We start from the raw sequence: 22,608 nt of genomic DNA, 5'->3' as shown, positions 1-22,608 counted from the left end.
GTAGGACACCATATAAAATACAATGAGTTCCTAAATAGCAAACACGTGCATCAGCTATGTGAACCATAGTGTGGAAGTGGTCTTCCAATTTTGTGCGTAAGTTTCGTACCATTGTAGATTGAATTTCTTGTAGGTGCTTCACAAAAAAAAACCGTTTCAATACTGGGAAAATAAAAAATTGTTTTTCATCCATAGGAAAGGAAAACTCATAAAGCCAGCGTTGCTTCCCATCCCAAGCCTCTCTCGTTTGTGCAAGATGGGCTCATTCCGGCAAACTATGTGTTGTTGTTTCAATGGAGATACGATGTTGGTTCCGCTCCAGCAATTCTCTCGGTGTGCTGGGAAGTTCCATTCTGTTCATTTCACTCTGCTATTTTGTATGTACTAGTGGTGAGGGAAACACCATAATTCCCAAGGTTTACCCATTTGGATCTTGTTAGATGTTCACAATTGCATGAGCTGCAGTTTTCCGCGTGTTCCTTCTTCATCGTTTTATTTCCTGAGCACTCCATGTATCTCTCAAAATGTAGAGATTTTTTACTATAAGAACGCCCGTAAGTACTCCGAATTATCATAAAATTTTCAGATTTTTGTAAGTGGAATTTCAAAAGTTGTTTTGCTGCAATTGTTTTTTTGGATATATTATCTCTTTAATTGTTTAAGTGGCCTTTTTGAGTTATTATTGGATTCTTCTTGTATATGTTGGTCCTTCGAGATTACTATACACTTAAGTAACTCTCTGGACACATGAAACCAAATTATTTTAGTATTTTATAGACAGAAAACTTATTTTCTTTTGCCACTAATGTCACCCCGCTGAAAAAGGCTGGAATAGTTTTTGTGGTAAAGTTTTTTACTATGGAATGAAGGAACACCAAAAGGAGAAGCATCCAAGAATAGTTGACAATATACTAAGCTTTGGGATGACCCTGCATCTCATATACACCAAGCCTGGAAATATTTAGGAATGGGTAACACCACAAGCTTGTGGATGCCCCCTCATCCCCCTTTACATCAACAACGATTCGGTTTGAAAACCCTCAAACTTGGGTTTTTAAGCACCAAACATATTCACATAAACTTGAAGTGCTCTATTAGAAAAAAAAATCCAAAAAAGTAGGATACAAGAAAGGGGAAAAGATAAATGATTATCTCATTTGTGTAATGATTATCTCACAAAGATAAAAGAAAGGGGGAAAAGATAAAAGATTGCTACTCCTTTGTCTAATGTCTTATTTTTTAGTGGATTTCAACTTCACATGTTTTATTTAGTATAGTAGGTGCATTACCTCATTATTGTAGGACCTCAATTTTATCTTGCACTACATAAAATGAGCCATACTAACGGACAATGTTTCTTTCATTGTAGCAATCGAATTTCTCCATATTTCTAAATTTTCACTTAGTAAGATCGATATAGTTCTTGTACATCCAAATCCCTTTGAACCAAGAATTATGTACATGCGTACACCATATCTAGCTACATGTGGCATGCATTGTCATTCCAGATAAGTATCATGTTTATATTTGTATTTATATTCCAAGTCTTCTTGTTTGTATCTATGTTTATTCTTGAGGAAGTAGTTCTAAGAATTGTGATCTCTCGTGTGAATAAGTTTCCCAATCATGATTTTTTAAATATGCGAAAAAAAAGATTGGTGTGGGTGCTATGGTCTGCAAAAGGGAGCCCAGTACAATGTTGATTGATACTCCTCCTTGAAACTCGAGAGACAAGCAAGGAGAGGAGCCAAGTATAGGAACCGTTCTCAAAACTCTAACCAAAGTTAGAATGAAAGGAACATGCCCATATTCTAATAGGATTTGGAAGTTAAAGCTATTGTATATGTGTTGATCTCTGTTCCCATCTACAAAATGCATTTCAACTGCCACTACCCGAGCTAAAAGACAAATGTGTTTTACAAGTCTATGCTAGACCAATATAGTTTCACACATGCACTTCACTTGCACGAGTTTGATTTTTTAATTAGTATTTATAAAGATTAATTTAGTGCATGACATCATTTGTGTTTCTACAATTTTGATGGTCTATGTTAAACTACTTACTTTATGATATATTTGTTAAATTGCTATTTACGTACTTCCAGTACTTCTTTACATATATTAGTAGCAATAATCATATTAATTAGAACCTTGCATTTATTGATAATATATTCCAAATTCTTGTTTGTTTATCACCTTTATGCTCTAGGATGAGAACATGTTAAGCTTGGGGATGCTGAAATATGTAAATGTATCCATGAAATCTGAAGTTTATTATCTTAAATTCCTTATTGCTATATTTACTGGGGCTAACCTACTAATAGTTGCAAATTTTCAAAATTTCTTGTTTTACACTTTGGTGTATAATTTTGTGGAAATCACAAAATAGACCTATTTGGAGTGAAACTTTGAGCAATCCAAAATTTACCTCTACAAAACTGTTTTAAAGATTTCCTAGGCACGACTCGAACAAGGCGTCAAACGGGAAATGTACAACATGAAATATGTACGAAATTGTTCGCTGATGACTTTTCATCTATTTAACTTCAAAATGAAAGCGCCGATAAAAACGATCATTTTTGCGCAATTCGGATGTTCGTTTTGGAGATGCCCTCGTCTCTTGTCATACATGGATAGGCCAACCGGGTCTTATTTTTTATTAGAAATTAATGGTAACAAATATTGGACTGGCCTAATAATTCCAACATGTTTGGTCGATGATTCTGGTCAAGTTTAGAGGAACTTGGAAATACCTATTGCACGCTTAATGCGTGCGCCTCAAGTGCATGCACACGCGCGCTCGATCTCGGCCGAACCATTTAGTGTGGTTTAGAGGCATTTCTTTTTGGTTTCTTTATTTCTCTGTGGTATTGTTGGTTTTCTTCCGGTTGTGCTCGTTTTTCCATGTGGCTGGATCTGGCCAACTGGACCGGGCTACCATGCCCAGCTATACCTTCAGGTGATGCAGGTGATGCGAGGTACGCACGCTGCGGGCGTTCAATATTAAGGTTCTGAGCAATTTAGACCATCTCCATCTCCAGCCGTGTTTTCCAAAGCGTTTCTTAAAAAAATTGGATTGCGCCGGATAAAAAATGTTCCCAGCTGCGTGCTTTAAAGTCTCCTTTTGTTCGGTGCGGTCCAATACGGTGTCCGGCGCACAACAAAAAGCGAGGCGGAACGACGGGTCAGCGGCACATTGATGTTTAACATAACCGTCGCCTACCTCGTGACGGAAGTTATTGGCACGCAGCGACGGTGCAGTTCCCGCAGAGGCGTAGCGAAGCGTCTCGTCGTGTCTAGCTCTGCGTGCCGGCGTTAATGAGCGCCACCGCTCCCCCGCCTTCCTCCGGCCTCATCGTCTCTCATCGTCCCTCACACACAAACTCTAGCGCATCTCTCCCCAACCCTAGCCACCACCATCTCAAGAGTCGACACCATGGCTGGTAGAGGCGGAGGCCGAGGTTGTGGTTGTGGTCGTGGTCGTGGTCGTGGCCGTGGCCACGGCAGAGCTGCACGCTCGTTGTCGTCTTCATCGTCGGACCTGCAGGAGGAGGAGCGTGAAGTGTTGTTCGAGTTCGTCGTCCTCCTCAATTATGTATTACTTTGTTGAATGTTTCTTCTCTCTATTGAAATAAAAATGTAAAAAAAAGAGTATTTTAATGTTTAAAAAAGTTTGGGGCGGCGTTTGGGGACGCGGCTGGGGAGCAACATCCCCCAAACACGGCACGAACAAAACACGTCCCCCAAACGCTCAATCCGGCGCTATTTGGGGGACGCTTTGGGGGACGCGGCTGGAGATGCTCTTAATAGGGTTTGGACTACAAGCTACCTGATTTGTGTTCAAGTCAGTGTCACTGAGCTATTAGGAGATGCCAAATGCTCACCAAATTCAAAGGTGCTATCTTTGGAAAAAAGTGAACTACATGAATTGGTGGCGGTTGGATGCTGGTATGTTTGGTGGTAAAGAAGGGAGCTAGTCAAAGGTGAAAATGGCAGTCCCCCTAAATTCAGCTTTTGCTATTAATATCTTGGCGGCAAACTTTGGGACGAGATGAATGGACAAAGCCACCAAGGGGTCATCGGAAGTTGAATGTTGATGCTTCATACTATCCTGATGGATCTGAATCAGCTGGTATTGTGTTGCGCAATAATAAGGGAGGTCATAGCGGGTAAAGCATGTCTTCTGAATAATATGATGAGTGTTGCGACTGTGGAAGCAATGGCTTTGTTGAGAGGTCTGAAATTTCTTGAAAAGCTTGGTGTTTCTTCGGTCGATATTGAATCCGACTCTCTGGAATTGATTCAGACTTGCAATGGAGATACGGAAGTCTCAAGTCCTTACACTGTTGTGTTAGCTGATTGTTTCCAAATAGCAAGTACGATGGACTTGGTGATCTTCGAACACTACTTCCGGGATGCAAATACGGTGGCCCATAATTTAGCCAAGCATACTTATAAGTCAAAAGTTAGTTTAGTTTGGGATGATAGTCCCCTATTTCATTATAGATGATGTAATTTGAGATGTAACTCGGCTACAAGTTCTAACTAGTATTTGAACTCGGAGCAAATTTCAGACGTACTCTTTTTCTTACCAGTATATCTAAAAGGATTAGAAGGTTTTTAATGAGTAGACTTGCTAGCTTAATACATTGTGTTTCAGAAAGAAAAAAAAGATGCCAAATGCCTGATTGAATCAGCCCGCAGAAAAAGTTTTTTGGTGGCAAGCTGCCACACAATATTCGTTGAGCTCTTAGTCAAAGATATTAAGCGACGACCCGGAATTGTTATGTTGGTCATCTTATGACGTAAATATGCATATTTGAAAATCATAGACAACCGTTAGTTTGCCGGTTACTCATGAGTACAATTGGTTAGTTAGCCGCCTGCCTGATGGTGACATAGATACATTTTTATCTTGAATTTCTGACCAGCTTGCGAGTTCACGGTTGCCGCTACGATGGTATCGACGTGTCGCCACCGTGTCCTGAAATTAATCAACACACAAGATATATAGCATTCCGATGCTAACTGTAAGTTAAGATTAATCTAGTACCATTCTTGATTCTGTCGTCCAAAGCAAAGCAAACTAAAGTTTTGTCATTCTACGTCCATGTGGCCGGGTGTGATGTGACAGAAACGAAACTGGCTCCCGGGTCGCACTAGGGCGACTCCGGAGGCCCGAGCCGCCCGCGCAAAAAGGCTCACGAACACCACCCCTTTCACCGGCCTTGCCGCTGCTAGACGAAGCCGTCCGGCGGCGGACGGTGGCGGCGCAGCATCTCCTGACCGTCCTTTTTACCACCTCTAGCTGTTTATTTTTTTTTCGCCTCTAGCAGTTTTGCCATCTTCCTCAATAATCTAGCTTCCATCTTATACTTGGATATGGTTGTAGGCTTGTAGCCAATCCAATGTAGCTGGCAACCGATATGCAATGCATATGCAACCAGGTTGCTGTGGGGAAGCACGGTGGTGGCTAGCAGAGGCGTCCATGGTTAGGTTGTGTCGACGAGTTTGGCAGACGATCAGATTGCCGACTCTGGTGTGGTCCGCCATGCTGCTCGGGTCTTACTCGACGCAACGCCAGCGGTATTGTTCGAGTTTGACATGCATAGGGCTGCTGGGTGTTGATTTTACCGGGTACTTAGCGGCCACTGTGTGGCCTCAACCGAGTCAGCACCAGATGCGACCCATAGATTGTCCTTGCATAGTTGCATCGGAGCCTTGCATAAGCAAGCGGTCCCACATGACGGCCTTCTTCTTCGGCTGGAGTAGGAGATCCTGTCAACTTCACTGGAGGCTTGATTGATGAAGATGTGATGGGATTCGCGGCATAGAAAATAAAAAAATTCCTGTGAGATGCGAATAAAATCAATATTTAATCTAGGAATAGCTAAGGTATTGGAAAGCTGTGACTTAATAAGTATGAGTTAAAAATGAGTTGGTTTATTGATATGATTCTTTTAACATGATCTCCTACTCAGTGGCGGACCTTGGCCCATTTTACAAGGGGGGTGGCTAAGGTTGGGCCGCCCGAGTCACCCCGGGCGGAGCGACGCAGGGCGAAGGGGCTTCTCGACCTACTCAGTCCTATCCTTATTGTCTCCCTTCCCTCTTCCCGGCCATGTTTACTTTAGGTGGAAGGGACTGATAGCTAAGTCTAGCTGCGAACATAGCTTTGCTTCTTCACATATTCTTTTACTTTTAATTTTCATAAGAAGCAAGCACTTTTCTGTCGAGCCTGAACCCTACAGGCCATGACATACATACTGCGTGCATCGATCTATCTAGGAAGCTAGTCGTCGGCGAGGGGAATCAGAGTTAGCTTCCCACCGTAGATCTCTGGCACCTGGCTCTCCTCCATTTCCTGCCGCAGCGTCTCATCCAGGTTCTTGTCGTCGATGAACATGATCTACATGCGCAAACAGTTAATCAACGAGAGAGCGACGTCTAACATTGTTTGAACAATCAGTGGGTTTCTTGCCACACCTTGGCCCTGGTGTTGGCGTCGATGAAGGGGTACACCATCTTCCAGGCCTTCATGAAGATGTAGGGCACGTGGATCATGAGCGCCTTGCCCAGCCTCTCCGGGTAGTAGCTCTGCATGATCTCGATGGTGGCGATGTAGGCCCGGACGTCGGAGTTGGCGTACCCCCACCCCTTGAGGTCCACCACGCACATGAACTTGTCCTGCCCTCGAGGGATCCTCGCACAGATCTTGTCCAGCAAGTAGATAAGAAATCCTTCACAAACGAGAATAAGATTTTCAGGACATTAACTTGATTACTGAGATCATCCGAGTAAAGGTGAGATGTGTACGTACGCTTGTGCTCGGCCATGTCGCGGTTGGCGGAGAAGTGCTTGGCCGGAAAGGCGAACACGACGGGGCGACCGGCGCGGTCGACGCCGCCCATGCGGGCCTTGTCGTCTGAGAGCTCTCTACGCACCTGTTCCGCCGGCATGACGCCGCCAGGCACGGCCTCCCGCCTCCATGCCACAAACTTGAGGAGCATCGCCGAGGCCTTGCTCACGTCGTGGTCGCGCGCTCGCAGGAACCTCCGGAGCGTCATGTTGTCAACCTCCTGCACGCAGAGGTCCAGCGAGAAAATTACTACTTGACGGATTTGCTGTTTCTTAAACAATGTCACACTTCTAAATCAGTTTTGCTAATGATAAACACTTCATTATTAATTACCTGAGGCGCAATAGTACTAGAACTGTAATGTCTTTGTTCAAAAAAAAAGAACTGTAATGTCTTTCTGACCGAGCATTAGGCTCAGGACCTGATGAAATTCTTCAGATTCTTAGGTCGTCTTGTAACCCTTGCTGAGTAATAAAGCTTCTTTTTACCCACATAAAAAAAATTTACTTCTCTAAATCGGATCTGGCCGAACACTTATACAGTTTAGAGGAGTAAAAGTTATACTCGTTAGCCGCTCAGTGACCCCTCATTATTTTGTATAGGTTAGCAACACCCTAAGCTTAGCAACAGCAATACAACCACCACCAAGACAACACCTGAAATACAGAATCTCCAAAAACGACGCCTCCAAAAAGGAAACGGTGTACCAACACCGTCGTCGTCCGACCAAAGATCTTAGGTTTTCACCCTGAAGATAGTTCTCGCTCTCAAAACAATGCCTCCAACAAGGTCATTGCCAGGCACAACCAGTTAAGGCCAGACTTTGGGTTTTCACCCTGAAAAGTAGGACTCTGCACTTTCCTTGTGCTGCCAACCCCACTTCCATACGACTGCTGCGGAGCCTGGGACACCAAGCAAGTCCCTCAACAACACGGAGACTTGAACCTCCCTTAACTAGTCTTCCGCTCCGGCCTTCATGTTAATCCCTTCATGTGACTGCATCGTGGACCAAATGTCTCTTGATGCTAACACAAACCAGAGCTTCGCGCGGCTCCCTCTAGAACCAATCAGCCGGAATAAAAGCATGGATGTGCACGACCGAATACCACCGATCCAGCAAACTCTAGGGAAAAAAGCACTATTATATTCACCGACGGCGCCTTCCGGAACTCAACACTCCTGCCAGATCAAGAAGAGCAAACCTCGGGAAAGTCATCATCTTCGCCCAAGAGAGACCCTAGGACCGCCGCCTTTATTCAAGTCTGGACCCCACGTCAGCGACCATCCCAGTCTGGCCACAACTGCCACCAGAGACACCAAGCGCAGATCGCGTTGTTCGAAGACATCGCACACACCTTGGGCACCGTCGTAGCCGAACGCCAGCCCACCACCTGCGACAACAGCCGTCGCAGGCTTCCACGCCTCTCCACCTCGCCGCCGGAACGCGGTGACAGATCGAAAGATCCAGCAACACCATCCGTAGGCCGACCCTCTCCGGCGAAGAAGAGATCCGCCTCCACCGTCGAACCCAAGGCTGCTACCCCGGGCGACCTCATCTCGCGGGAGAAGCTCGGGATCATCTCCACGCACCGGCGAGAGGCTAGGGGGAAAATGACGCAGACCATGGGCCTGGCCGCCGCCCACCACTAGCCCCTACCGGCGTGCTACGGGGAAGAGCCAACGGGAGGCGTGGGGCCGCAGCGTAGATCAGGGTCAGGCCGCTGCCGCCTAGCAGCATCCACGCCGACTGGTCGCAACATCGAGGAGGGATCCCGTACGCCGTCCACAGCGCTTCAACAAGGAAGGGCCACCGCCGCCGCCACGCCCCATGGTCTTTGCCCGGCGGCGCTACCGACGGCGGCGGCGGGAGGCGGTTAGGGTTGGGAGGGGGTCCGGGTGTATGTGCCTTTATTTATAAAATAGGGTGAAAGCATGTATCGAGAAAGTTTGGCTCTACAACCCGCGCCATCGTTCTCCCCTGCACACATCGCTATGTCGCTACTGGCCACGAATAGACTCCACCGACACCCCACAGCCTCCGCCTCCCTCCCGCCCCACTTAGATTTGCTCCTCGTCGCCGGTATCGACCCGTAGCTCCGCCTCCGTGCGTCGATTATTTTGATTTAGTGCAAAACGGAGCCAGGGGAGTTCAGTTTGCTGCAAAAACAGAGCTAGTGGCAGACGGAGATGTTGTCAGCCGGCCGCGACGGAGCTACGCGGTGCCGAAATCGGGGGAGGCCCGTGAAATCCTGATTGACCAACTTCGGCCGCGGCGATCTTGGTGTACAACCAACGACCGAGGTTGGAGTTGAACCTTTGTCCTCGGAGCTCGGTCGGTTGTCTTGTAACCCTTTCGGCCAACGTGCAGCTTCGGCACTAGCTCAACAATCGCCAACAGACATTCTCACCTCCTTCTCCCGCCAAGTGTTCAACTGTTTGCCCACGTGAGTTTTATTTTTTGCTATTTTGATTTTGATTTTGGTTCTTTCGATCAAATTTAACAGTGGCAATTGCATAATGTAGATGAAGTGGTTGATGGAGTTTATCTTCGACGACTCTTCATCATCAGAGGAGGAAGACAGTGATGACTTTGACATGGTCATACCCATGATCTTGAGCGATGAAACTCATCAACCAAGATAGAGCGCATGGCCACACCAAACTTATGAGATATTACTTCAACCGAGTGCAATCTATCAGGAGAAGTATTTTCGGCGACAATTTCGAATGCACAAGAGTTTCTTCCTCACTATTGCAAAATCTGTGAAGAAGCATGATAATTGGTTTAAGTTGAGGAGGAGTGCATCAGGGGACATCACTGCAAGCCCATTGATGAAGTGTATTGCGGTTGTTCGAGTGCTTGCCTATGGGTGTTCAACCAATGTCGTTGACGACTATGACGCATCGGGGAAGATATAATCTTGTAGGCGTTCAAAGGTACACATAGTTCGTGAATGAGATCTTTGGACCGGAGTACCTGAGGGCATCTAATGATGAAGACACCGAGAGACTCTTGTGTGAGAGTGCAGGATGAGGATGATCTGGGATGCTTGGATCAATAGATTGCATGCAGTGAGCAATGAATAATTATCCTGCGAGATGGAAACGTTGGTATCCAACAATCATTCTTGAGGCCGTTGCACCAAAGAATCTGGATTTGGCATTCATTTTTTGAATTTCCTAGCTCGCATAATGATCTGAATATGTTATCAAGATCACCACTGTTCTCGAAACTTGTTGCTGGAGATGTTCCTCCTTCCAACTATGAAATCAATGGCCGTCAGTACACTATGGGTGACTATCCTGCAGATGCCATCGATCCTCCATGGGCCACCTTTTTGAAGACAATCACGCGTCTTAAGAGCCATAGGACATCTCACTTTGCAATGATGCAAGAGTCAACAAGGAAGAACGTGGAGAGAGCTTCCGGTGTGCTTTGCCATTATTTGTGGCCCAGCTGAGTATTGGAAGCCAGGATGCAGAGATTCCTTGCAGCGCGTCGACGCAATGAGAATGGAGAGATGCACGCTCACCTGCAAGATGATTTTGATGGCTAATCCACAACACATGATAGTTGTGTTTTTTACTTCATTTGAACCGTTTTCCATCAGTATGGCGTTCAAAACAAAATAGGAAGTTAATTATAATGCAATGGGTAGAAACTCCTTCTCTTTAGATGAGCAAATATAGAAAGATAAAAGATACTGTGTTGGATAGAGGACTAAATTATGAGGGATCGGCTAGAGATGTCATATGGGCCGTGCTTTCACATCACGGGATGCCATATGCGACTCTTAGTCAACGATCAATATGTTAAGATGAAGCCATCATCTCTAGGCTAATTTATGTATGGCAAGATCTCAGCGATCTCAACTGCTAACGATTTTTATTAGTGGCGATATTGCCACCCATAATTTGTACTACTCCCTCAGATTAGTAGTGATCAGCTGTTCTACCTTCTACATGTTCCCAGAGTTCAGGAGAAGAGCAGATGGACCAGCTGGCCGGGCGAGGAAAGGGCACCAAATTTCAAGTGGAGGTTAGTTGAACATTATTTTTTTGAAACAAAGGTTAGTTGCACATACTGCCAGAGATTATGATAATGATAGCAGAGGTATCTGCCAAACAGAGCAGGAAAGAAGAAGCAGAGTATCGTGTGCGCGTGCGCGTACCTTAACATGCGGGTCCTGGGCTTCGGCCATGGCTCTCAGCTCAGCGACCTTGAGCCACTCCCCTTCCCCAGCATCTCCCCCAATACTACTCGCCATAGATCTCCTCAGCTCCTCCACCGAGATCTAGCAGGCAACGTCGGGACGCAGCCTACTGGTACAGTGAGTAGTGGAGGAATAGCGGGAGCTCGGATGGGAGGAAGACGGTGGTGCAACTCAAGGGAGAACCTTCACCAATGGAGGAGGATAGGGACTAGGGAGCGAGACGACAAGTGCTGGCGCGCGCGAGCTCTACCAGTTGTTAGGCGAGCGAGAGGTGTGCACTGCAGGGCAGGGCAGGGACTTCTTCGTTTCTTCTGCGTGGGTAGCATTTGTTTTCTTATGACTTTTCTCTCTTCTTTTAGTCAGCAATCGCGATACCTATGGCACTTTGCTAGATGTGTTTATTCTCAGCCACAGTTTTTCTCTATAGACTGTCTAGTGAAAATATTGGCTGGGACTCTCTTTTCCCATCATTTGGTTATTGACCCAACGAAAAGGAAAATAACAATGAAAAAAGGGAGCTTGTATGCAAAGTTTTTTTCCACAAAGTTAAAATGCATAAGATTCAACACACGACCAAGAAAACACTTTTGCCAAAATTTCATACAAGAAGTTCCATATTGCTTTATTTCTCAATTCCTAATTGTGTGTAACGCGATAGTTCATGTTTACATTGTGATCTTGTACAACAGCTATGCGGTTCAAAAGTGTGCAAGTTTCACAAAACCACATGTATTGTAACTTGGAAAAGTTCCTATTTTGATTAAATTTTGGGGAGAAGTTACAAAAGCATCAATTTAACTTGGAAAAATAATGTGACTACTCGTTGTTTCAATTACTGGATTTTTCATTCTTTTAAAGAACATTTTTGGCTGGAAGTTACAAAAGGGCCAAACTTCAAACCGGCTGCCAAAGGTGAGCTCACATTTTTCCGGTTTCAGTGGCGGACCCAGTGAAATTTAGAAGCCCGGGCAACCACAAAATGTAGAGGCTTAAAATGCTAATTATATGTCAAATCACCATGAAGATATACTCATGTAAAGGAAACGTGCATCTGGCAAGCCCGGGCAAGTGCCCAGGCTGAAGGGATGCTGGGTCCGCCACTGTCCGGTTTACTCACTACATGTACCTTGAATCTATATATTTTTTCAAATTTTCTAAAAAGATTGAATTTGGAACTAACTACGGTGAAAATCTAAAAAAGTATGAAAACTTTTGAACGTTCACTTCATGTACGGTCCAGTTTGTGGAAAAAACTAGAGAGAAATACGCCACATTTGCCACGTGGACATGACATGACTATGGGAACGTGCTATCAGAATTGTTAGCAAATGGACTAACTCACATCATTTGGGTTCTTTGAAACAACTAATCCAAAAGTTGTTGTATTTGTGGAATCCTAGCCCCTGTTGTGGATATCCAAACCAGGCTACACTTTCAAGTATATTGCTACAACTAAAAAAAGTCCTTCTTGGTCCTATCAAACCAATCAGTGATACTTGGCTGGTTTACTTACGCTCTATCCTCACTTTATTTGCAATGAGGATGGGGTAGAGGCTTTAGAAGTACTACGAAGATTGGTGCGGCGGCACGCTGCATCTGTCGTGTTAATCTTCTAGTAGACGTAGTTAGTGATTACGTTTTTGATTCTTTGGAGCATGTTTTTTAGCCGTTGCGTATCTAGCTGCCTTTAAGTAGATGAAGCTTAAAAAGAAAATCTCCTCAAAGGTATCGTAGGACAAGCCTGAAATTCTTTGAAAAGTGTGTTTTTGAGCCATTGCATATATATACCTTTTTAGTGGTGAAGCTTGGAGTGTGTTTTTTAGCTGATGCGTACTTCTCAAAGATACAGTAGTAGGAGAACCATGAAGTTTTTTGGTGTGCTTTTTGAACCATCACATATCTATATTATAAGTGGTGAAGCTTAAAACAAAATTCTTCTAAAATTTGTTACTATAGGAAAACCCTGAAGTTCTTTGAAGTGTATTTTTTAAGCCATTGTATATCTACTTTTTAAGTGGTAAGGCTTTAAAAAGTCTTCTAAAAGTTACCGTAGGGCACCCTAAAGTTCCTTCGGATGTGTTTTGCTAATGGTTGCGTATCTACCATTTAAGTGGTGGAATTTTTTTACGTAGGAAAAACGATGAAGCTACCGTGTTATTTAAGTGGTAAAGTGTAATATCCCAGGTAATGGGGTTACAAAATTAGAGGAAACAGATGTGTGCATTGCATTCATGCATAGAAAATCTGGGGAATTTTCGCGCTTTAAAGTAAAACAGTCACAGTAACTGAAGTTTCACTTGACCTTGGTGGAATTGAAGTAGCTCATCAAGCCAAGCGCTATAAACCTCAAAGTGACTTTGCTAAAACCTTGCTTTGGGTAGAGATAGTTTGAACCAAGGGGTTAGATCAAATGGAACTAATAATCAACACAACAACACTTTACTCAATGATCAACTACTTGATCTTATAACAAATCATAATATGGTAATCATTGCCATAACACAAGGACATCTGCTCAATTACAAACCAAGTAACAATAAAATGGAGAAACCATTCCTGATTTATCTTTTCCATGTCTTAAACTAATCCATGATCCTACCATGAACCTCATGGTATTCATTTTACTTCAACATTTGAGTTATAACAAGGAGATCCACTCAAGAAGTATATATTCTTCTCTATTCCAAATTATTAAGCATCAAACCTAGAGAGGTGAGATTTCTATTATAATTATTAGAGAAGCAATAACAAACATTGAGCTAAACCTTGGATATACATCCAAGTATTCAAATCATCATCTCTAAGAGAAAACCTAGGATATTATCCAAGACAATTCCTAGTGAGATAAACCATTTATATTTAACATAGACATTGATGATCACATCAATCTCTATAGAGCCTAACCTTAAGTTAGTATTAAAAGTCCTTTCCAAAATGAGAGAGAGACCAATCATACAAAACATAGCTTTATCTATTTAAGAATAAAGGACAACAATTAAACTAAAGTATTAGGTTGTAAACCATTTCCCTTGGAGTGGTGAGATAACCTAATATTACATGAAATAATACCATATCCATGAATTGATAAAGTAAGGAAGAGAACTATCCATATACCCAGATGATAATACCAACATTATTTAAGTGGAACCCTAACAGAATATCTCATGCATTCTCCTGAGATATAAACTATAGAGACAACCATATCCATGTCCACCCAAGAAACTATAAGAGGGTTATTATGCTTAATTGATCAAGACAATGCTTGATCATAGAAGTGAGAAAACCATTTAATGAGAGATACCTAAGGAAGCCAAACCTGAATCATTATAAATTGAGTGCTGATCCTAAACCTTAAGAACTTGAGGTAGAGATATTCAGAACAAGTTGATCATGTCTAATCTATGATCATGCTCTTGAGGTATGTGAGGATAAGTTAAACCCTACCTGGATCAGTAGATCCCATTCCCACATAAAATTATAGGAAGATCACTAGAAATCAAATCTAGGCTTATATCCCAACCTATACTTGGAAATCACTTGGTGATCATAAGTAGAATCCTACCATCTCTATACTTCATAAATTAAACAACCTAAGAAAACCTTAGAGTTAAACTCTATGCTTTATATGGTGAGAAACCATATACCCATATGACCAAAGTTAACTATAATAAGAACTATAACAAATGTAGTTACTTAAATGATAAATTGAGGTTAATAATAGAAGCCAATTGGTAGAAGATTAAACCAATTCCCAAATCCTTGGTAACAAGAGAAGCACATAAAATATTAAGCAAGTAACCATCTTATCATGGTTAGGGGAGATTAAACCTAGCACATGTAATATAATGACAGACCAATTCTACAAACTAGAATTTCATCTCAACCCTAGTTTATGTATCACTATGGTGATCATAATATGAACCTAGGCCATAATTAAGATTCAAACCAATTGCTAATAGGTAAACCTAATTAGAATCCTAGAATTACACTCTAGCTAAAACCTATACTTAATTATGGAGCATAAGATAAACCTAGTTGAAACCCTTTAGTTAAACCATGTATGATTCTCAACCACTTACCATTATAACCAAAACCAAACCATGATGAGGGCAATATTTACTCTAGGTAGGTCAAAGGATTAAGAGACCATAACACTAATGTTAGTTTTAATATGGGTTATCATCAAACCTATAAAACATTAATAAAATGTTGATCACATGAAATAATATGCAAGTGATTAAACCCTCAAATGGAAACCCAGATACAATAACAATCTCTGAAAAACTTTGAGATGAAAGTATCCACTCTCATAATTCCAAACATAATTGGTTGCATAGTAAAAAGAAAATTAAAGGGAACCTATAAAATTCATGATTAATTGTTATTTTGAATAAATTCAACAATATGTAATAGAATCTCATCTCAAATGAATTGTCCAAATAGAATTGGGGAAATAGTAGTCAGGAAACTAAATCTTAATGAAAACAACATAATTGAAATATTTGCAAACAGTATTGGATTCAAATATGAATTCAAATTGAAAATATAAAAAAACAGAAAATAAAAACAGAGAGAGAAAAGAGGCTTACCTGCCAGGCCACCGCAGCCCAGCACCACAGCCCACCAGAAGCCCCACCATCTCAGCCCAGCACGGCCCAACCAGCCCAACATACCCCTTCGGCAGAGAAATAAAAAGGAGGAGCTCGTCCTCATCTCTTCTCCGTGCATGGTGGCCAGCGCGACGCCGTGGCCAGCTTCTTCTCTCGCTGGCGAGCTCCCAGCGATTGGCGTCGTGACGAGGCACCCCTGGCGCCATATAAAGGCCCCATGACGAGCCCTAGCATCGGGTTCTTCCTCCCTTGCTCCAATTTCACCCAAATCGAAACCCTACCGTCACCCGGCCACCATGACCGCCGTCGCGGTAGACCTCCCCAGGCCTCGCCGTGGACGTCATCGGGATCGCCGTCCTCGACATGCCCATCCAGCACAAGGAATCGAGCCAGAGTGTCCGGAGCTTCTCCGTCGAGCTCGCCCTCTCCGACGGCCGGAGCCGTCAATTCCGACGATCTGGAGCTCCTCCGACCGTGCTGTCGTCTCCATCATGCTCCTGGTGAGCTACTCGATCGACCAGTGTGCTCGCCTTGCTCGATTAGGCCTTGTAGCGTCATCGCCGCATACGCCTTATTTCCGCCGCCGCGGTACATCGTCACCGGCCAAGCTCCGGTGGCCATAAAGTGGCGGCGAGACCATCTGTAGGTTCTGCATCGCGAGGCGAATCCAACCCGCATCTCAGCTCTGGCGCGGGAGCCCGTATCGCCGTCGACGGCAGCAGTTGGCCGCCGGCCAGAACCTTTCCAGGCCACGTTTTCAATTTGGACCAGTCAACGCCACCGTGGCGGCTGACGTGGACACTGGCCCACTGGTCAGTGTCTATGTGTAGACTAGCCCGGGTATCTCTAGTCAATTCGTGTTAAAATTTCCAAATTTCATTAATCCCTGAAACTTTGCAAATTCATAGGAAATTCATAAAAGCTCAGAAAAATACAAATGAGATATCAAAATTCTTATAAAAGAAAAATCTATCCAATAAAAATATAAAATGAAATTTATATTTTTTCACAAAAAAATGCAATTATTTAATATTGTGATTAAAGCTTTATTTATTATTCTAAATTCAATTAAAATTCAATAATTAGGAAAACTTTTCTAATTAAATAAAAACCAGTAAGAAAATAAAGAAAACATTAAAACTAATTTTCCTTATTTGTTATTTAGTTAAATCTTTATTAGTGGAAATTTAAACCCTAATTAATAATTACCTTAATTATTAATTTATTAAAAATAATAAAATGTCAAATCCAATATTATTTTTATTTCAAAATTATTAATAACTTCAACTTTACAAATGAAGTTATTAATCGAAGAACTAATTGATAATTAGTAAACCCTAGTTCCACAAGGAAGAAAAACAGAAATTCATCATCTCATGTGTGAACTAAAAACCCTAGTTCCACTAGAAATCCTAGCTCCACTATTTCATGTGAACTCCAAATTATCTTAAAACCTAAACCCAAGTTAACATGAGATCATGTTACTTCATTAGTAGTTATAGACCATAATTAGCAGCTAAATGCTTACCAAGTTCACATAAAATATAGGAACCCTAACACTAACAATTTAGCATCCTATTTATGTAAACTCAACAAACCAAGATAATCAAGTAGGGTTAGCCAAGTGTAAACCCTAGATCCTATTACCAAAGCCATCATTCTTATTCATTCCTACTTAGCATCACACCAATGTGATAAACCTCAGGGGCAACTATGTCAAAACCTGAGCATTACCTCACCATATTCCACTAAACCCTACTAGTGTGAGATGTTTATGAACCATCCTCTTTAGGAACCAAACATTCTTTACTTAGGGAATTAAATAGCAAACCTAAACAATCTCAACCTAATTGATATACTTCTTATTATTTAAGAAGTATGTTCTTCAAAAGTTATTCTTTTGAAGTAACCCGAGAATCATCATTAACCCTGCTTATAAGGATCTATAAACCCTAGCCAACTGTCGCCAATAAGATATACCATCTTGTTAACAATTATTGGTAATTAAGATGTTTAGACTTAATTCAACCATATAAGCCCTAGTAGCTGATGAACCCAACTAGTTTGTGATCCATCTAATAGCTACTTCAGAAACTAGATGAAACCATAGTCAACCATAGAACCACACCAGTCTAATTATCATACTTGTTCTTTATTAAAGAACATGTTCTTCAAAAGTTATTCTTTTGAAGAATATAACAAGTAATCATTAACCATGCCATATAGTACTAAAATTGACAACTGTTCTTTACACGTTAACATTATGCCAATTATCATTCTTTGTGTGCTTAATTGATTACTGTACTTTGTTATCTACCTGTTCATGATACCAAGTAATCACACCTGAATAAGAACCTTGTTTGTGAATCACTCTAAAAGTACAACACACCCTGAGTCAATTATTACCACTCACAAATCCTAAATCATCGGGGTTAGGTCACGCTTAGAGCGATTGCATCTCATTCTTATGCCTTATTGCATCCTTGCCAATCTTTTAAACATCGTCCTTACCGGACGATGATGCTATTTCAGAATTTGGAGTTATTACGCATCGAAGACCTTGTCTCGCATAATCTTGCGGTCAAGAAAGGCAAGTTCATCACTTGCTCATGTCATTTGAGTATTTTTATCAAATTACTTGCAAAGTATTATGGTTATCACTATTGCACAAAAATCAAAACCACTACTTTCATAACTATGAATATGACTATGTGGTGGGCAATGGAACCATGGATTGTGTTGATATGGTGGAGGTTCCATTGCACGGGCTTATATCCATCTAGGATTAAACAACAAATGTCGCTTGATGATTCTTGTGCCGTAATATCCGTGTTAACCATAAGATCCGGAGTGGGACGGAGTAGTCAAAAGTGTTTCCACCTCTCGTTCATCAACGGATGCGCTTTACCGTAGACACTTGTATCTGTCAGGGCAAGCGGTGGGCTGGGGAAGCCTAAAGTCCCCACGGCATAGTCCGTAGACACTTGTCGCTCGAAGTGCAAGCGGTGGGCTGGGAAGCCTAAAGTCCCCACGGTATTGCGGTCTATGATGGGTTGCAGCTACCGGCGAAGGAGTTTGGTTAACGAGTCCCAAACTGTTGTCGTGGTCGGGGTCCATCCTTAAGTGGTATAAGAGGACCGACGAGGACCCAGGGTCGGGGTATGCAACAAAGGGTGGGTGTTCGAGGTAGCGGAGGAACATGATTGGCTAGACCTTATACCGGGCCTCACACCAAAGGAAGTGTGGACGGGAACAATTGCCCGGTTGGCACCAAGGTTAAGATCTCTTATGGGTAAAGCAACACACCTCTGCAGAGTGTAAGAACTGTGACCTGTCACTCCCTGTTCCGGGATTGAGGAACTGCGAACGCGGCCGGAAAGGAGCTCCATGAAGTTCTAGTAAACCGGTGAAGGCTGACGGACATAGTTCTTCTGAATAAAAGCAACCTTTTGAAGAAATGATTATGAAAACTTGCATTGGTATTAGACTTTCTGGTCTAATGCCGTAGCTAGTGCATTAAACACCTCTTTCCTATAATGAACTTGTTGAGTACGCTCGTACTCATCCCACTCTTAAATCCCCTGCTTAGATATGGAGGCATCAAAGGAGGATCTACAGTGCAACTCGAAGACCGAGGAGTCAACAATTACTTCACGAGACGGGACGCTGTCAGAGGAGTCAGATACCACAAGGAGAAACCCTAGTTTAGCCATAGAAGGGAACTAGCTTCCTAAACCTAGCTCCTATTTAGCTAGAGTCTATTCTTAGCCTCTGTAGTTAGTGAAATACTCTACAAATAGAGTTCGTGATAAGACTAGACTACGAGTCGTTCTTCTGGAGTTATTTGCAGATTTACCTCATTGTAAAGTAGGAGGCTGTGCTGATCTTATGTAACAGAGTCTGTATGTAATTCTATAGACATGCCTTGGACCCGCATATGTTTCTGTTGTACCACTCTGAGCGATATAATACTAGTGGAACGGTGTTTCATTGGTGTTATATCAGACTTGCATACTACACCATGCAGTGGTATGCCGGGTCACCACAGTTGGTATCAGAGCAAATGCTTTGACCTTAGGATTAAAACCCTTTAAAGGAGACCTATAGGATTGGTAGTGTCTATAGGAAGTTGTTTTAGATAAACTAAATACTTGTTTTGACTTGAGATGGATATTCACTTGAGAATAATCCTGACACACTTGAGTCAATATTTCTTACTTATCTTTACTAAGTAAAGTAGCTACTCCCAAACATGTAGTATACAATTAAATCCCAAAACAATAGATGAGTAGACCCCAGTTGGTATACAATACATGGTAGTCCAAAGAGAGGATACAACCATAAGGAAGATATCCTATTGGAAGATGTATACCAACATATGTTATTGTTAAGTACGAGTTATCCAGACTTGTAATAGGAGTAATATCAAGTGATGAAGATAATTAAGATACCCTAATAGAGAATGTAGACCAAGCTAAGTAATGAGTAAGTAAAATATCTAAACTTGTAAAACAATTGATAACAAGTGAGAACTATGAGTCATGTGAGGTAGCATAGACCATGATGAGACAATCATGGGAGATAAGGAAGAGAGATATGAATAAAATATGATTACTTACATGGTAGAGTTGTTAATCATATATGATTCACCTGAGAATCATTATGTGATGGAATAAAACATTATAAGTATTTTGGAGGAGTACAATAAGAAGCCAAGTGCTAAAAAATAGTGTAAGAATTAGGTTCCAAAAATATGGGAAGTGTGCCAAGCACATCATGTCCATAGTCTCGGGATAGTATAAATACTTGGAAGTATAAGAGCTATATTTTCATAGTTATGTGTTTAGAGTAGCAATGTTAGAACCTAGACATATCATAGGAAATAGTCCTCAATAACACTTATATATGGTATAATACTTTCTTAGTACTTCCAGAGAAAATTAGGTTAACCTTAATTATCCAAGACCACTTTGTTTCAAGTTTATCTCATTGCAAATGTGCAATTAAGGTAAAGGTTGAGACAACTAGTAGAGTCCCCTATATTCGTGCTAAGTATCACGATATAAACCTATCTTATGTGGTGTTATATACTACACATCAGAGCCTGATGTTTAGAGATGTCTTACTCAACTAGTATATTCAGGCTTATGATGGTGTGTACTATAAACACAAAGCTGAATCTTCTTGGATTTTATTGGACTTTCATTGTTTGACTAGATCCATACATGAAGTTTGACTTCGATATGCAAATGCATGTTGCAATATCAAGTTCCTACTTGATGCTATAGATCTAGAGGGTTATGGTATTCGTGTGAGGAAGTGACGAATTCTGAAGGTCTTAAAGACATGAGGAAGGTCCATCAGCAGAAAGAAGTAAAGTTGTGGGAAGCAACCACAATATTCAGAAGGAAGTACCAACCAAAACTCATGCTTTACCTCAACAGAGGAGTACTTTAGTACATGAGAAGCATGAAGGTGAGAAATATAATGATTATGGTGAAGCTGAAGCAGATCCATAGGCATTATGGAAGAGGGAATGCATGGGAAATCACTTAAGATACTATATTCATAGTGTCAGCTAGTGGTTTTCTTGCAACAATAAACCCTCGGAGAAAGGAAGATGACCTATGAAACCATAGCAGATATAAGAAGACCATAGTTGATATCAGAAGATCACAATTGGTATAGGATCAATACTGCAAGATAGTGTAGAAGATGTCTCGTCCAATTGATCAGAAACTATAATAGAATCTATTTTTAGATAACAAATAGCCACAATTGATATCAAGTAGTCCACCATTGGATTAATTGTACCAAGAAGATGTGAACAAATAAAATTTTGTTAGCCAAATAACATTGACCTATAATCATTTAGTCGAAGGATTCATGTTGGATGTCCACAATTGAGTGGATACACCATAAGGATTCTTCACAAGACTTTAGAAGAATATAAACCATAAGCTACACCTAGACCAATATTCTAACCATCAATTCAATGGTTGGAAGAAAAGGAGCTGAAGACTATAAGCAGACTCTAAGGGGTAGAGTAAAGATTGAGTTGGCTGTATAATAACTCAATATTTTGAGCAAGATAGTAGAAGAAGGTCTGAACTGAGAGGAAGTTCGATCTTATTTTCATAAGATTATGAACATTACTTTCAGAAAGATGTCAGACCAGAAGCCCAGGTTTATACCTCGAGGAAGTAAGAAGTGGACTAAAACTTGAGAAAGTGAGTAATATTTACTCCGAAGTACGAAAACTCAAGTAAGTTAATCATAAAGAAGTTAGACGAAGAAAATACCATAGACCAAATACAACTCAAGAAGGCCAAAGACCGAAGGAGATTGACCATACTATAACCATAGACTAATAGAATGATTCCTTTCATGGAACCTAAATAACCCAAAATAGCTAGAGGTATCAACTATAAACCATGATTGGATGGACTAAATGAGTCTAATCCATTCTTAGAGGAATAAATCATCACAATCATCCCATGTTAAGTACCTTACTTAGTACCATTATTGCAGTTTTGATAGTAAAGGAAAAGACCTATTTATCAATTAGGAGTTTATTATCAAACTAGTCTTCAGTTAAGACTAGCAGCATCAGAAGAAGTCCCAGTCATTAAATCTTCAAAGAGAAAAGAAACAAGCGTATAGAGTTGGAAGAAATCAAAGAATCAAAGTAAGAACCATGGTTCAGAGACAAACCTTAATGGATTCCAGGAAGAATCTGGACAAAGGATATATTCAATTATATCTAGTAAGATCACCAAGGAGTTCGAGAAAAGTCGTAGTCTGCACAAGTCAGATCCACACTCCGGAAACGTGAGAGAGATCAAACTTCGAGGACGAAGTTTAGTTTAAGGGGTAGAGACTGTAATATCCCAGGTAATGGGGTTACAAAATTAGAGGAAACAGA

At 41.7% G+C, this 22,608-nt stretch overlaps 1 protein-coding gene across 1 annotated transcript; it reads right to left on the bottom strand.

Moving 5' to 3' along the window:
- Nucleotides 1-5,923: 5,923 nt before the first annotated feature.
- On the bottom strand, nt 5,924-11,373 carry LOC127345463 (uncharacterized). Its single transcript, XM_051371942.2, has 4 exons — nt 11,032-11,373; nt 6,821-7,079; nt 6,487-6,740; nt 5,924-6,409 (listed from the first exon to the last, which is right to left on the bottom strand). Exons 1-4 carry the CDS (start codon nt 11,125-11,127, stop codon nt 6,293-6,295), a joined length of 726 nt encoding a protein of 241 aa, XP_051227902.1. The 5' UTR covers nt 11,128-11,373; the 3' UTR covers nt 5,924-6,292.
- Between the last annotated feature and the right edge of the window lie 11,235 nt (nt 11,374-22,608).

Source organism: Lolium perenne, chromosome 3 (assembly GCF_019359855.2).
Source record: "Lolium perenne isolate Kyuss_39 chromosome 3, Kyuss_2.0, whole genome shotgun sequence".
NCBI lineage: Eukaryota > Viridiplantae > Streptophyta > Magnoliopsida > Poales > Poaceae > Lolium > Lolium perenne.
Note: the sequence above shows the minus strand (reverse complement) of the source record. Positions and strands in the feature narration are given on the sequence as shown.

Coding starts and splice junctions, on each gene's coding strand:
- LOC127345463 (XM_051371942.2), bottom strand. CDS start 11,127: ATGGCGAGTAGTATTGGGGGAGATGCTGGGGAAGGGGAGTGGCTCAAG. Junction 6,741..6,820: donor CGACATGGCCGAGCACAAGC/GTACGTACACAT, acceptor TCGTTTGTGAAG/GATTTCTTATCTACTTGCTG. Junction 6,410..6,486: donor ACGCCAACACCAGGGCCAAG/GTGTGGCAAGAA, acceptor TTGCGCATGTAG/ATCATGTTCATCGACGACAA.